Source organism: Pectinophora gossypiella, chromosome Z (genome assembly GCF_024362695.1).
Source record: "Pectinophora gossypiella chromosome Z, ilPecGoss1.1, whole genome shotgun sequence".
Classification (NCBI taxonomy): Eukaryota; Metazoa; Arthropoda; class Insecta; order Lepidoptera; family Gelechiidae; genus Pectinophora; species Pectinophora gossypiella.
The window spans coordinates 18,530,039-18,548,466 of record NC_065433.1 but is presented as its reverse complement, the minus strand read 5'-3'; the positions used below and the strand labels follow the sequence as shown (position 1 = coordinate 18,548,466).

Below are 18,428 nucleotides of genomic sequence, written 5' to 3'. Positions count from 1 at the left end.
CAAAGTGTAAGGGTTCAGGGGTTAGAGCCTAGCAATCAGTCTTGTTCACGTGTACGTCGCCGTTGCAAAATTATTTTGTAATTATTGCCTTACCAAAGGTAGGTGCGATTGGGAAGTTTAAACAAGCTAGGAAGCACAACTTATTACCATACGCTTTTACTACAGAGAGTCATTGGTCTGTTGCAATCATTAAAATGAAACAATAAATCACTCAACTGGAAGCAGTAACATTAAAATGTTATTGTCATTACTAAAGATAATGATTTTAATTTTCTTCCGCCAATGAATCACAAGAATGCGGATGCAACTTTTTTCATCAAAAACAAGGTTTTTTATTTCTGATATATTCAATACTGATTAATCACATAACTTTCTTTTGCACTTTCCCATGAGGGGTCACTAAGATAGCCATCACAATTTTATGCCCATACGATATTATTGAGCTGTCAATGTCATAAAACTTGTACAAAGTAATCTTTGATCACCGCGTGGCCGCCTGACCCTTCACAGAACAAAATGAAATGCTCTGTGGTAACCTACATTTAAAATTACATTCTTGGGAATTATTCTTTATAATATAACATTGGTAAATCTCTAAGTACCTATCTACCCGACCCTCTCAATGCAACAATGCATATTTAATCATGTTTCATCAAGGCAGAGACCAAAATCATTATAACGTCAAACGTAAACTAGTAATTAATAGTCGTAAGACTGTTTAGATAAGATCTGCAATTTACAGGTCCAGTGATGATTTTGTAAAGTTCTTTTATACTATGCCAGGACTCAATGTCACCTTGGTGATCCACTGTGTTGAAGTTTGAAGATCTTTGAAATCTTATTCAGTATTAGGTTTCATTACGATATTTTCACAATCAAAAACGCATGATTTACACGTCGCATAAAATATTATTGATTTATTATAGAAATGAATAAGGTGTTTTGCAACACCAATAGAAGAATAGATAAATCGTAAAACTGTAATGTTGTTGCTACCGGCAAGTGTACAAAGAAATATCATAAACTATTATTTTGCGAAACGTTAACGTCACAAAAGGTTGTTAATTCTGCAGCACGTCCCATCTTTTATTCTATCGCCATTTCTGACATAAACATATTTGCCAATTTTAGCTACAAAGGTGCATACATCAAGATTTAAACATTATTGTTTATAAATACGCATATACACAGCTTGCTTCTATCAGTAAAACTGTCCATAAACCTACTTTCTTAAAGCGCCGCATTTGGATTCCTTGGGCCCCTAGACTACACTGAGGTGGGGACCCCATTTTAACCATAAAATATACTAACTTACTCCTACAAATGACTGTAAATATTGTTTTAAATAATACTTCTCAATCACTACCTCTGGTGACAAATATTAACAATATAATATTTCAGCACACAAGGGTAGTAAGTTCCTGTATTTTACCGTTTCCCTAATTTTCTAACCAACTTTCCTTAAAAATATTATGGCAAGACTAATTTTTAAGGAGGGGCTCTATGTGGTGGAGTCCCGTTGCCTACAATAGCCTACGGTTAAATGCGGCTCTGCTTTCTTAGGTACCTAAGTAAGTACCTAGAATACATTATGTCTGTTAATAAATAAGTACATGAGTTTTACTAAATACTTATGTCTAGTAACATTTTAAATATAATCATTTTGAACGCTAAATATTAAAGGCAAAAACCGTAATAAGCTCCGAAAGAGAAGAAAGCGGTTTATATATTTATTTGCAAAAATACAGCATACTTTATAGTTCACGTTGATAAACACAATAAATTATCCCTTCCGAGTATTTTGTCCAAATGTTAAAGATAATGAGTATTCCGCACATATTCGCCTTAAGGTGTTAAGCCAAGATCGAGACTGCGACAAGGTCGCAACTTTCGAAACGCTCGATATGGCTACGATTACGTGACCGTAAACACCCATGCGGAATACACCTGTTAGCGGTTTTACGCTATTACTACGACCATTATGCACTATGTTATTCTATTAAAGTCATCAGTCTTGATTACGCCCTAATATCTTATTACGCGCGCCTTAGTACAGGTCGTTAAACCAAGCTATTTTTTTATTGGCACATTCATCGTCCAAGAATTAGTGTTCAAGATCAGTTTTGTTTTGTTATCGAAGAGGGCTACAGTTGGTGCTTATTTTTTTACAATTTATCGATAACACTATGTAAATATATTAAGTACCTACTTGTTTTTTGAGGAAGATGATTTCGAAAACTTAGTGAACGGCACGGTGTTGATTTTAAATAAAGGCGGCAATAATAAGTTGGACCAGCACGTATAACGGTATTGCAGACCATGACCCGTCTTAATAGAGATCATGAAGACCGGCCTGACTTTAAGCAATACACTGGCACTTTACCTCACTAACCTTTGTACGAATAAGTACAATTTTAACTGCTACTGGGTGTCCCCTGCCAATGCCAAAAACGTGTATCTACTTGTGCGTGTAACTAGAAGGTGCTTTAATTACATAAATTTGTCAATTAAAATATTGTAAATTAGTTAGACAAGTAGACAAAGATAGACTTAGCTAGTAGCTTTTTATGGGGCATTGTTTCGTTCTATAAAGGAGATGTTAAGCTGGCTTGATAGCCAGCCAATACTGCTATGGTGGTCCGTAATAGTTAATCATATCTATCTTAAAACAGCAATACCACAAGTGGCTGCAAGTAGTCCTCTGAACACTTACAGCACATTGCCCAGAAGGGGCTTCAGTTTATGTGTTTAAGATTTTTATAGTATGATAAACAGTTCCTGGCGTAAGTTTAACGTCCAACGCTCTCACCCGGTAACAGTTAGTGCCTTCTTACGAAATTTAAATCTAGTAGTAAAATGCAACTAAGAATGTTGGTAGCTTAAGGCACTGTGCGGTCAGCTAAACAAGCGTGAAAGTAAATGAAATACTAGAACTTTCTGCTTGTTATAAATATTATGCGTATTGGTACACTTTCTTCTGGTCCCTATAATATATGATCATTTCCTCACCTTATTCTAAAACATACTAGGTACTTACTACGCTAGCTAGCTACGGTAGCTTTTACGTAAAATTAATCTTAGAGACTGAAAATGAATTATTATACATTACTATTAGTGTTTTTCATCCGATAAATTAATGATATATGATAATGTAACACTTTTAGTTTTCTTTTACATAAACAGCCTATATACGTCCCACTGCTGGGCACAGGCCTGCCCTCAATCAACCGGAGGGGGTATGGAGCATACTCCACCACGCTGCTCCACTGCGGGTTGGTGGAGGTGTTTTTACGGCTATTAGCCGGAACCAACGGCTTAACGTGCCCTCCGAAGCACGGAATCATCTTACTTTTTCGGACAATCAGGTGATTCAAGCCTGAGAAGTCCTTACCAAACAAAGGACAGTCTCACAAAGTGATTTCGACTTTTTTTATTTTCTTAAAAACGATATTGTTTTACTCTGATTCTCGAACCTAGTTTAAAAAATCCGTCAGTATTTCCAACATGCATACTTAATTATAGAGAATGAATAATATTCTCGTTCAGAATGCTGGATGTGGTAAAGCGGAAACTGTTCGTCCTCGGAAGTGTATAGTTTCTCCCCGATACACCTCGCGATTACGCTCGCTGTTACGATACCTACTGTGTAATGTTACCACTCAATCGTTCAATAAACATTTATTAAACACGCACATTCATCCAATTTTATTTTAACCTCTCTACCCAATTCAGCCTGTATCCAACCACTGCGGAGTATTGGCCTCAACTCTTTCTGGCATACTTCACAATGTCATCCGACCATGTGGCTGATTCTACGTCTTAATCGCAAACCAACTCTTGGCCTAACTCATTCTGACCTTAGTCTTGCTAGTGTCCAGCTCATATCATATTTAGCTTGTACACAAAATAACATTCTATCATGAATTATATATTGCCACGTCAAACAGAACACTACGGTAATAACGAATACAAAACCAAGTCTCATTACAAAAATAACATATTATCAGGTAGAGGCAGCATAATATTCCAAAATGATCATTATCATCCAAGACATGGCCATCTGATCTAAAAATTCAACATTATTGAGTTTGAAAGGCGAATAATAATTATGAAGAAACTTGAGTCAGCCTATTGCAAAATGGTCGGTGATTTTACACGTTGAATTATACATGCATTGTATGTATTTAGTCATAATTGTATTGCAATTTTGATTGTATAGTACAAGTATTATTAATGAAACTTATTCGTTTCTTTCTGCATCTTAAAACTGACAGACCAATATTTTATGGACATTAGGCTATGATGTTCTCCTTTGTATTTATAGATGCCGCTAGATACGTACTTAATGCTTATCAGACAAATATTAATAAACGCTGGTAATTCCAGCTGGGGTTGGTTGAGCTACAAATATTCAAAAAGGCATCCTTAAACCTCTTTTGATTAGCACATGTGAAATTAAATTAATATGACAATAAGACATTATGATAATGTGATAATAACAATATGATATGATCCCTTTCAATGTCAGGCTTGAAAGCTTTTATAGATATATATTTCGTTTCTTATTACTACTTAACAGATGAATAATAAAAACGTGCAATATGTAATGAAACATAGGTAAGTAGTAGCAGATACATGTGCAGATAAATACCTCGGAATCGTTCAACCGACATCGAATCACGATCCCACTGAACATGTAGAACCTGACACACGGTCAGTAGTTTTTACGTGGTGTATACTTGGACACTGACATAGTGAACTAGTGACTCGAATGTCTGTTTGTATTGTGATGGTCAGTGGAACACGCAAAAGCAAGTGATAGATTCTTGAGAGGAATCTAGAGTGACCATGGAATTAACTCTACCGGGCCTACTTAAGTCCTAACAATAATAGTGCAAAAACTATCGGTGAAATCCAGTGGAGTCCAATAGATAGGCACCTTCTTGACTGAAATATTATTAATTATCTTGTTGGTTTCAATTCTCCAGAGTCAAATAAATTCTAATCTAATCTAGCCTACAAAGTCCCACCGCTGGGCAACGGCATCCCCTTAAATAAATTAAATATTGTAATTTGATAGCTTTCATCACCCAACAAAACAACTACAAAAAAAAAATAAGTTTTAAAACACTACAGACCATCGTCCTTGTTAAATACAAAGACCAACACAGAAAAGAAGATTTATTAGTTATAGAAAAAGAACGACTTACAGCTTTCAAAATGCATTAATCTAAAATCTTCGGTCGGCTATAAATTAACTCTTGCAAAAATGACTACTTGCTTTTATGCTGTCCATTTATTCTTTGTGGGTCAGCACCTTTCTTTTTGTACGTAAGTAGTTAAACTATTAGTTCGACTGTCCAACCTGCGTGAGGTGTAAGAGCAATTTGTATGCAGATTCATCGACAACTATGGTGACTGGAATTCGGACGGCGCGGTGGCAGCACGACACGACCAATCGGTGAAAGTGCTCGTCCCAGAACTAGCAAACGAAATATTTTGGAGAAGGCATCTGCTTCGGTGTATTCGTACTACAAGCTTAATGTATTACTTATTTTTCACTTGTGTCGCACAGTACTTTTTATTTAGCACACTTCGTATTTTAATTCGACAAAAGCATTAAGTAACCCTTAATGCTTTAACATTATATTACATTATATTATATTTATATTTAACATTATATTTTTTAACATTATACTTAATGAATATACACTTTTTACAAACGCTATTTATTTTTAACGAGGAATTTATTTAACATGTCACAGGCTGCCTAATAATATAATAGCCAACAATATTACAGACAAGAATCCACATTTTGTTGAAATATTATTCCCACATCCGACATTTTCGCGTGTCTATGATGACATTGACAGTTCCGGTCAAGGCTATTGTAAATATTAAACGCAAATACGGCAATGTATGCTTATCTAAATTTCACTTACATTCACAAGTGCATATAAGAGGTGCACTAATAAGTGTGTTACTTTCACAATTAGCGTATAGAAGAAAGCAGAAAGTGATCGATTATCACAGCAGCTTGTAACGGATTTTACTTCGGATAAGTCATAAAAGGGGTCTTCAAAAGACTGGTACCTAATAATGAAGCTCACACAAACATTCTGCGGTACTAATCTATCGAACGCCTGTATTTCAACACGTCCACTGACTGAGGAACATTTCGTAAACTAATTGCCAATTAGTAGCTGTTCACTCATCCTGTGGTCAATGGACCAACAAAGGATTAACGTAATTTTAGGTTCTTAAAATGTACATGAAGGCCGTGCTAAGTATTATTCTGTCATTCTTATGTAAGGCGGAACACTGTAGTTAAGCGAGTTTACGTCGATGATTAACTTCTCAATTTCCTTTTAAAAGTTCGTAGTTTTGAAAAAAAAAACAATTAGCTTCTTGCATTTTACTTTAAACATTTGTGTTACTTTATAGTAGTCGTTAATAACGGTGCTAATTTGTTTTAAAAAAATATTGCCATTAAAGTAATACGTATAGAGAATATATCAAGGCTTTTTGGCGGGAGACGGGAACGGGACAGTTGCTCTCTTCATTGAATAATCTAAATACTTAATACGAAGTGGTGTTTTGTGGTTAATGATCGCATTAAGTTAGTTGGAAGACATTCGCGAGTGTTATTATATTGGAGTATTCAATAAACAAAGTGTATCTGCCTATTTTCGCTTCGCGCCAAGAAGCCGCTTCATAACTCAAAAGTTTATGCGGAGTTTTGAGTTGATTCGTTTGGGGTTCGGAGTAGGAGTATACTCCGAGGGTGGGGGCTTAGGTTTCATCATCATCACCTTTCATCATTTCATTAATCATCAAGAAAAAAAATACGTCAGACATGGTTGTATGGGCATAGTTCCCTTTGCCTTACCCTTCGGGGAAAAGCAAAACAAAAAAAAAGAGAATATATCAAATAATAATAACAAGCCGGCTACAGTTAATATAATAGTAAGAAAATATGATTAAAACTCTCCCAGCCAAGGAATTCAGCCGCTTCTAACTACAAAAACTTCTATTTGTAAGTTTTTGTGCGTCGGTCGCGTCGTGTCGTTTGCATTTTTTCACGACACACTCGCTGTTCCCATAGCTGCGCACAGTAAGAGCTACTTCGCTCTCTAGTTGTAAATATTGACTATTGTTGAACAGGGAAACGGTGAAAACTGTTAGGCCACCATTGTGGATTCTTACCTGAGGCTTGTACGGCACTAAAACAATGAGCACTTTCAACAGTTTATGGGAAAATCAAATATATCAGAATATTACCTTCGTAAAAATGTATAATATATTTCCTAACGTTATGTAAGACGAAATTTACTTTATTGTAAACGCAACAACTTTTACTAACAGAAAGTGTAAGGTCTCTACTATTGTAAAAAACACAAAAATATTTTACGTTTTATATCGTTTATAAGTAGGCATCATATTAAATACATGAAAAATAACACGATAAGGTGTTGTCGTGTCACACGTGAAATGATAACCATCTAACACCAATTCATTCGATGACACGGCCCGAGCGCGGGTTAATAGCAAGTAATGACAATCGTCTGATGAAGACGCTTACAATCGTAATGTTAGTGTATATTCTTCAACTTATAACTCATGAGTGAACAAAGGCCAATGAATTAGTAACATACTAAATAGAATTAGCCATGTAACACAAATATAAGACATTCGTATGCAAAGATATAAAACAATTCTGTTGAAACTCTGATATTACTATCCAAATTGAGTTTCTGAGGAAAATACAGATCGCACATAAATTATTGTTTGCGTCACTTAAATCATAGACGCGAACAGAAAATGTTAAAATCATTTTCTCTCTCAAACCGTATTACCAGACTATAGATCTTATTTAAATACCGTTATGAAGTGTACTCTGAATAAACAGAATAAACATCTGAACAATGTTGATTTAAACGTTATTCAATTGGCAGCCTTCAGGTGGCAAATTAATTTAGTAACAAAGTATATTTTTACATTGAATGCTAAGGACTTCGTTACAAGAGCCTTTGGACAAAAAGTGTTCTAGCGTGTCGTTACATAAATAAACGTATAGTATAATATGCAGAAACAAGTACAATGGAAAGTGTTTTGAATATTGTGTAAACGCAACAAAACTTGAATAGGCATGTTTTCGTAATTCCAGCTATACCGTTGTCCAGTTTAACGGGTTAGCGAGATAACTTTACGAGAAATGACAAAATGCGCGTACGCAGCTAACTAGATTGATAGAGATTATGATGACAAAAGAAAGCTTTGTTACGAAGTCTCCACAACCAGTTTGTAGAACTCACATTTTGGCTAAACCGGCATATTTAACAAATAACACATAACACACACACATACACACACACGCGTACCACTGATATACGTGAACTCGTCTGCCCCTACTACTTTAATTAATACGTGGTTAACTGTAATTAGCTTCACTAGCTTATAACATAATATTATTGTAAAGTATTGTAAATGAGCTGTTGTTAACCTGAATAAATAAAATATAAAATATAAATATAATATATCATCAGTCGCATAAGTATACATACCTCAACACGATTTATTATTTTTATTATATCAACAAAGGTCTGATTAAATAAAAATATTTTATCTAACACTCCTAGTTTAAAGTAAATAGAACATAATTGAATTACTTTGAAACGGTCATGCGTATGAACAGATTACCGTCCGTGACGCCACACAGTATCCAGGACTCCTTCACGGCGCATGCGCGTGGCGACAAGACGACAATTACTATGACAAAACCATAATTACGACAGCATAAAAATACAGTTAAATATTCCGTTTGAGACTTACTAAATTGAAAACACTTGCAACTTATTGACAGAAAGATTTTACAATATTTTATTTTCCAAATTTATTAAAGTACTATGTCATTATGCGACATATTTACTAAATAAACGGTTGCATCACGTAAGTAAGCAGATTATGAATAGATAGAAAGGATTACACGAAGGTCAATTGGTCTGACGTTTTGTGGCTAGAATGACCTTAGTTTCAGCCACAAAATAATATTCTTAGACTTTTTAAATAGATATAAATGTATCTCACTTAAGTTTCACAAAAAAATACCAAAAAAAAGAACAATAATTGCAACATTTTCAAAGTCACTGAACATAACGACGCGCGTGCTACTTCGCTCTTTATTTCAGAACGTCCATTTGATTCTGATATTTTTAAAAAACCTTTCACTGAAAAGATGGACGTGAAAGCGAATACTCGTAATAACCGAGTGTACATTTATGGACATTCAGATTTACAGTAGAAAGTTTAAAAAAACATCAATTGCATAGTTTGTATGCAACCAGACATCGCAATTGGATTTCCAAACTGACAAAAGCAACGAAGCTGGATACTTATTTAGATTTTAGGATATTTTGTGTGGCTTGTTGTCAATTTGAAATTAAAGTTTATGAGATTTAATAATCATTATTTACAAGTATATTTACTTTACCAAAATGAATTACGGTCATTTGCAACGTAATCTAACATAATATGTATCGTATTATAGTATCTTTGACATCTATTACCTCAATATATCAATATTTTTAAGAATCTAATCTATGTACTGCACAATTAAATATACAACATAAATTCACATGATTTTCCAAGTGTCAGATTGTCAATTTGACATGGATTTAATGGTCATTAGTGTGTTTATAAGTCAAGTTAACGATGACCATACAAAATGGGTGATTTCAAGCGAATGTTCACGGTACATTACGGCTGCGTCTGATGCTTCTAGTGAAAGAAATGTCCATAGCGATGAACGCATATAAACCCTGAATGCTGATGTTTTGGTAAATAAGTGCTTTGGATACGAATCATCGTCATATTTTTTACAAATATATTTGCAAAATGCAACACGCACGCAATGGTGTTTAGAAAACTTGATTAAAGATGATAAGGTAACATAGCTTTCTGGTGAAAAATCGAAATAAACGTGTTCCATCCATCATGTCACTATCGTTATCTTATCCCATTATCACAAGGTCCATTTACCTAACCAGAAAATTCGACAGGTCCGAGTTTTACAGAAGTGACCGCCCAAATAAACCTAATCGAAGAATATACAGATGATATATATTACCACTTAATAGCGAGAAGTTCTAACATAATAAGGAACAATTACAATGGTGCACGAATGGAACACCTGGTTTATATCTAAAACAGAAGCAAAACAAATTGCTTTAATAGCAGCTTCTACATCGCATGTCGGTTACTTTGACTCCTCACGCGTTCTCCGCACGATACTGTTTTTTGCAATATTTAAACTCTTCATAACTGTAATCAAGTATAACGAAACGTGTAAATGCATTGCTTTTCCTCGCTTATTTTTCCACATTGTAACGCAACGGCGGTAATAGTCGCGCATTAGCAATCGTATTTCATTTTATTGATAACTTTAGTGCGTAACAATGTTTATACGAGCTTCACAAAAAGAGCTCTCTGGTTTGCTCATATAAATAAACAGATCTCATTTTACTTAAGTAAGTACTTATTAACATATTACCTCTGGATTATTGGTGAAATTCGTTGAGAAATCTTCCTACAATATTCGTTCAAGGATGTATGTGAAATCGTTTCGCCGCTGCTGAACACAACATAAACATCTGTTTTTTGCATATAACAGCTCTGTGGGTGGGAGTGCACCTATTCCTTTTGTCTATTCAATTTAATTATTAAGTGTATTTTGTTTTTTCATAAATTCGCTAAAATTCTCTAATCAAAGAAAGAAAGAAACATTTATTGTCACGCATTTAATCATTCACGCGTGAATATTAATTTTACCAGCCAGAACTAGTATTTGTCTTCTAATAGTACTCCAAAGCTTGACTCAACATTATCGATGGAACCGCCACGCTGTAACTTACTCAATCATAAAGAATGCAGAACGTGTCTCCGGTCATTAGAAAACACTTCATTAGGTAGCAAGGTTATTCGGTTTTTCATAAATTAGTAAATCACTGCCCATCACTTTCGCAACACGCGCGCCGCCCGGCCGTCTAAACTCAAAGGTGTTGAGAAACAATAATTGTCTTATTGCCTTTTTTTAACAATACCAGAAATTTTCGTGTTGGAAGCCATGACCTGACGACATGGGAGGCGCATAAAATTTTGAAGGTTTCCAAAATAACGAAGGAAGCAGAGTCATATTTCGGTGAATGGTTTTTAACATTTTAGTTGAAACAATTCATCTATTCTATTAAAAAATATTTCTTACTAAAACAAACTAACAAACATATCATAACGCCTGTATTCCCGAAGAGGTAGGCAGAGTTGTATAGTATGAACACCCACTCCTGGCCAGCTATGTTTTAGTCCCGTGTAAAGAGAAAGCCTATTACCATTAATCGAGTACGAATCCTGGAAGCCACGTGGTATTATCTATGATCCAAACATGAGTAAAACAATCAAAATTATTAAAACATAGAAAATTCATTCACACATGAAGAAAAAAATAAACGATTGCGCTCGTTGATGTCTTTTATATGAATCCGTCTAAGTTCACTATATTTCATACAAAATTCTATCTGGAAGTGGAAATATATTATTTTACATCTTAAATATATTATTTTGGAGGAGCTTACTTAGAATATATTATATTATATATTGAATAGTACTTTGTACTGCGGGGCTTAAGGCAAGAGGGAAACCACTGCCCTATTTTTCCCTAAAAAGTGGCATGGAAAATGCTGCACCGACAAGAGCGTAGCTCTTAAATTGATGATGACTTTTTTACTTTTTTTCCGACATTCCACGCGTAGATTTTAGTGTCGAGATGTAACTTTTAAATGTAACTTTTCGAAGACAATGTTTTGAATTCATTAAGTAGAATCAAGTTGAAGTCCACCCATAACTTACACTACATTAACTAAATAATAATTCAAGTACAAGTACTTCAAGGCTAGTGTTTTTACCAAAGCAAACCACTCTCGATCTTGACCGGGATCTAGTCGCCGGGCCAAAATGGACAATTATCGCATTAAAATCATAAAAGTAATGGCTACAACGCAAAATTTTCGGAAACTTAATACGGTGCATACCTTTACAAGTGTAATTTATAATAAAACACACAAATATAAAAACCCGAACGTGAGATTAAAACATACATTACACTTCTCTACTGCGGATCAATGAAGAACTTTACATATTATTGGAGATTTTTTAAAAACGCAACATTTATATGTTTTTTTACCGATATGCAAAATCAAAGATAAGGGGCCTCGGAATGCAAGGTACACGCTTTGCTACTGGACCATCACTGACTGGAAGTCAAAAAGTAACAAGGGGTATTGTAAATATATTTTAAAAAGTTTCGTCTAATTTATAAATTAAGTTTTCAGACCACGTAGTATTTGAAGTGTTTTACGTAAATCCTCAAACTCGTGTTCAAGGACAATACGAAGTTCACATGATTAAAAACCTTAGGTGTGCTGTTTTAGGTTAATGTTTGAAATTTGGGACACATTTCCATAATACCTACATTTCATATGCGAGTAGAATTCTAAAATCAAAGCGCTCGTCTAGGACATAATTATTTTTTGCGATCTAAATCGCTTTTGTCCTATGCTAAAAGGCGTTGCCTGTGATGTTGAGTAGTCTAGAATTTAGTATTTTTTTGCATTTTACAACTTAATTAGAGAAACTCAAAAAGCTGAATAATTCATTAACTCGCGGAGATAAACTAGGAAAAAGTGTTCCCAAGAAATTTGACTGGACAGCTTTCATTTGCTTACCATACAATAGACGAATGCACACTACTTCACACGCAATAAAATAGATACATGGTAAAATGTCATAAAAATGTTTTACTATTTAAAATATTCATTTTAATTACGACCTTGCTCTATTTTCAAACTTAGCACGCGGTTGATATAATTAACTCCGTAGAGATTTATGTAAGTAAAGTTGATACATTCCAAAACATTCAATCAATAAATGAATATTACTCTTCGACTATAGATTTGTGACCTTGTTTATGAAACATTTTAGTATGCTGTGGATGCAATAATAAAACTACGTACAATACTTGTCTTTCTACAATAGATATTATAAAGTTATTTGTATTATAAGTAGTTGTTATAAGTAATTCAATGAGGGAGGTACCTAAACAAAATGTACATAATACCTTGACAATAGTCAGGGGCGGTATAAACGTGCGACACAATATCGATAGGCTAGCCATTTCACAGACAATTTCACTTGCTCGCTCCAATAATCTGATCATATTGACGAGACACATTTCTCCATAATGATAACTTTGCGATTGATTCGCGGAACAAAAAATGGGAAATGCGAAACTGAAGAGTGATTAAAGGTGATGTTTTTATTGTTTTCTTTCTGTAAGTATATAATATTTAGTACAAAATGTAGGTATTAAAACGTTAACAAACTTGTACGTGTTCAATACGTTATCACCTTCACAATAATTGCAAAAAGAGAGAGGTGTGAAATATTCTATTAAATTGTTAAAATCAACACGTAGTTACAAATAACCACATGATGATACCTCGATACAAATATGACATTGCAAATTTACGAAACTTTTGACTACGAAGGTCAAAAATACAAGTAGGTACCAATGTTAATGATACAAGTTTATCTACCAATGTCAAATGATTAGTGCCAATATTATAATTATAATGGTAACCATAAAAAGGTGCATTACAAGAAATACAATCGCAAATTATAATGCACCTAACATTTTGTTTCTCAATAGCTGAAATGGTGGTTTCGAAGAAACCGATTACAAAGCGAAGCTAATCATGGTCATTTATTAATGGATAAGAAATACCTTTTGAACTTGTATGTCGCCAAAATTGCGAATGATTAACAGTTGTACGTCAAATGGATATTTGGACTTAAAAATTACCGAAATCTTATAAATGGATGTATCGTGCTGACTTAATAGCATCTTTCGAAATGTATCCATAAACTATTGACCAACAACTAATACATACTAGTGAATATTAGTGGGTAAATAATAATTGAAAAGTAATGTGTCAACTTGTGGCAGAGGTCACGATTGTGAAATATGAGAATCAAGTAGTACGCGATTTATCGGATCTCCATTGAAATGGAAGATTATGAAAGATAATGCGGAATGACAACACCATTATTTAAATATACATTATACACCGGAGAAGTGAAGGGCTCGTGATAATTAGAATTGCAGTCATTAACACTTTCATCATTCCATCACGACACATCAGTAAAGCTGTGGTAAGAAATGTTTCTGTATATCCGAAGAAAGAAGATAGGTACGCACATTGCTTGTTATAATAATATAGAATAGGTAACGTTTTACAAGTTTCTTGTAGATCTTTTACACGCCATTATAATAAGACAAAATCTCGAGTTTAAAAGTATGTATATTTCAAATAGATACTTTAGAAATGTCGAAAGAAACGGAATCATGTTCGTAATCGATAGATTTTATGCTCACAACATACCATTTGCACACATACTCTCAAGCGTGGGATTTTCGCCGTACAATGCCATCGCGCATTTCCATCAACGATGTTTCACCCTTGACTGTACAGAATATAACTGCGTGTAAGTAACGTATTCTAACTAGCTATAGTAGCTATGAGAAAATATTACCATTTTTATCTAAAGACTAAGTAGCAATAGAACTGTGATTGCCTGTAATCTTCTTCAATAAGTAAGTCTTATTTAGCGTTCCTGATATTGATAAAACAACAGTTTGGAACATTGTTTACATTACAATGTTCCAAAATCAAACTTTTAATGATATCAATTATTCAGTTCATTGTACAGTGAATTAGTACAAGTTATAACTATTCTTTGTTGTTATCATCACGATAAGAGTACAAATCCAAAATTGTTTTTAACGTGTATTTAAAATGGTCTTGGTAGAGAAGAATATCATGAGTTGTTCAGATAAGAAAGATATTACAGGCTGATCACCTGATTGTCCGAAAGTAAGATGATCCGTGCTTCGGTGGCACGTTAAGCCGTTGGTCCCGGTTACTACTTTCGTTACATAAGCCGTTAGTATTCGTTACATGAGCCATGTCAGGTACCTTTGGCGGTTCAATAGTAACCCTGACACGAGGGTTGATGGGGTTGGTAATCCACCTCACAACCCATACCATAGAAGAGATAAGAAAGAGTACATCATGATCAACTAGCATGCTTTTAAATGCAGTATTGTGCGAAATCATTTAAAATAATCTGTATCTTATTATGACCTCGAAGCTTTCAACATACATAATATACGTCAGATAACGAATTACCTTAGAATACTTCTTTCAAGTGTTTGAGGTGAATTAAGTATTTTGTAAAGAACTAATTAACCCTTTCACGGACAGAGACCATGGATCATTGATGGTTCATAATAGGTTGTGTGACATCTTGAAATCGGAACGTCCATAGACGTTCTGTACTTGAAAGTGTTAAGTATATCTAATACAATGCCTTAACACTCATTTCAAACAACCGGAACCCCAAGTCCCGATTAACTACATCAAATTGACATTGGTAGAGCTACTCACTAAATGCGTTGAGTAACGTAACCATTCAAACTGTTATATCTGTATAACATATTACTTCCCATTACAACACATATAAATATACTTGTAACTCGACAGGCCGTTACGGATTTTTTGCAGTCAAGGTGAAGTGCTACATAAATGGATTAATAAATGTAATTCGTAGATGTAGCTTGTTAGAATCTCTAAATAGCTGTTCAGGGTCTACGGGATTATGTTATTCCTAATTAGCAAATAATCTGTGTCTTCACCCAAGAGTCTGCATGATGATGATATGTATAACAAGAGCTACGAACAAGAGACAAAATTGAATTCATTACTTGGTTAACTTGCCATTCTGTTAGTAAATACAGAATAATTTTGGTAGGAGTCTAACGAATGGTTTGTCTTCTATATTTTAATGATTTGGCAATCGATATAGCATGAATAGAAAACCTGTTCAGACACCTTTATGAACTTACTAGTCTCTGTGTGTTTTGTGTACAAATTTTCAGTACTTAAATAACATAAAGTTATTAGCAGAAAATATTCTTAGTAACGAAACCGGACTACCTTACCTTCTTTGACCATCAAATCTTTAAAGGTAAGGCGTACTCGTAAAACAAAAAGGCGTTTTACAATTCTCTTCACAACCGAAGGTATCTATTAGAATGAACTAGAAAATTATGCAAATTGATGCACGACCAAAATAATAAACTTTCTTCATAAGGGAAAGTGGTCAAAACTGGGCACAGCTAGTTCGTTGTGACCGTACAACACGCAGTGACAATATCGTTGAATATGCAAAAAAATAGTGAAATCGAAAACGTGTAAAGTACTTAAACTGGAAGTCAAATGGTCTCCGCCAAAAACACTCAAAGTTAATTGTGAAAGGCTTTTGATATCCGTTACGAGACATTTTCACATTAGTTTATTAGACCGTCACGGTTTAGCTGAAGTCCATGTATATTCATCAGATGCATATATGTTCAATTGACCTGTTTATTGCAAACGACCAAAAGAATTTCATGCATATCAAAGAGGTACAGGTAACGGTACATCTTTAACGACGAGAATGTCGATCCTTCCACCGCTTCTGGACCAGATCGTCAACCGACATTCCTTTCCCAAGGGTCTCTTGATACTTTTCTTTAAAGGAAAGTAGGAAATCTATCAGAATAGAGCACATTAGTAACATACTAGACATTTTCATTTTTGTTTTTTTGTTATCTAGATCCTAGAATCAATGACATTTGATACCTATATCAACAGGAAAGTAAAGAAATAGCTAAACACTATGATGTAATTGTCACTAATAGGTACGCTTTAGAATCTATAATAGAGGATAAATGACATATTTGTGTTCAATCGATGGAAGAGGTCGCCTGGTCTCTATGTCCTTATTTCTTGATCCAGGACGCATTACTGGTGAGCCGGTTGCAGGGCATTCGTGTCAGGTGGAAGGCAAGTGCATCGGTCCCGTTACCATCGTTTCGATGTGTCAATGTTACAATTCTCCGGCCGTGACTGGACCAGCGGCCACCGTGAATGCATTTGATTTTTTCCTTTTTGCAACCTTAATAACATTATTCGAACGTTGCAAAAGCTATTGTTGGCTAGACATTGCCAAGTAACGCGGTCAATCGTTATTTGAATGACATGTGTCTACTGTAAATGTATATAGGTACATTGGGATATAAATATTCCAATCTAAGAAAAAAAAAGAAAGTAGGTATTAAGTTTTATTTCGGATGACTCATAGTTTTAATAGTTGACTGACTAGATTTGAGATTATATAAATAGTTATTTATAATCACTGGATTTAACTTTTCAATCTTAGGTAGACAATAAACTTTATATTTTATTAATTATAGTTGCGTTTAATGCAAAACTACTTTCTCTATGCGAAAGTGTAGCGCAATCGCAATTATACTTACTTACATATTACATCCTAAACTTAGCTTATAATTACGTGTACCTATTCTCGAAAATCATTATTTACCTATGGCTAGAAAATTATACCACAACGAATTATTTTTCAAGAGAGACAGATAGAGATCTATAATAAAAAAAAACATATTATTATATAAGTAGTCCCTGCTCAAAATTAAAGAAATTAACTTCTTAGAAAGAACTTACTAGGTATACGAAAACGTTTACTATTCACATTCTATAGTTTTCATTACTTTTCCTCTATTTTCCAAAAAAAATAATAACATACATCAGGTACGTAGCTCATTGTCACTTAAATTCAATTTAAAACTTTAATAAACTAGATAGGTACTGAGATGATAGAGATGATAAAAAAATAACGTACTTATTTATTAGATTAAATTAATAAATAATAAGAAAATATAGGTACCTACACTACTTTATTAAAACTTAAACTAGACACCTACTCTATAAACCAGACACCTACTCTATTAGTATTTAATTTTAAAAAGACAACTTACTCCAAATATTATTAATTCAATCAGGTGAGGTAATAGTGTCATTATCAAAACCAACGTAATGTTGACTTGCCCTTGCAAACAGTAATTGGCAGTAACCGGCTCGTGAATTCGCATTTGCTCTATATGTTAAAAATAAAATAAAATTCACAATAACTTACCTATAAAAACCGCCAAAAATAACAGGCAAGAACCGGTGAAATAGTGTACAGGCGTCATAATTCAGTCTATCCCAATCCTACACTTTCACTGAAAATCCGCACTAAATCACTGCATTACAATTCAAGTCAGAAAATATACAGTCTTCTCCTTTTTCGATTGTTAGACACTAAAAAATCTTCATGTTTTATTCACACACAAAAGTGAAAAAGTAGTAAAAATAGAAGCCGCCAATTTCAACAGTTACGAACAGACTACGATTTTCCCGCGCATCGGGCAATCTCGT

General features: G+C 34.2%; 1 protein-coding gene across 2 annotated transcripts in view; it reads right to left on the bottom strand.

The window, feature by feature from the left end:
• LOC126380557 (uncharacterized) overlaps positions 1-18,428 on the bottom strand; it is a 30,022-nt gene extending 11,594 nt beyond the window's left edge. For both annotated transcript variants that reach the window (XM_050030048.1, XM_050030049.1), the window contains exon 1: positions 18,145-18,428. In XM_050030048.1, coding sequence (XP_049886005.1) covers positions 18,145-18,202 — 58 coding nt within the window. In that variant the 5' untranslated portion in view covers positions 18,203-18,428. The remainder of the gene's footprint in view (positions 1-18,144) is intronic.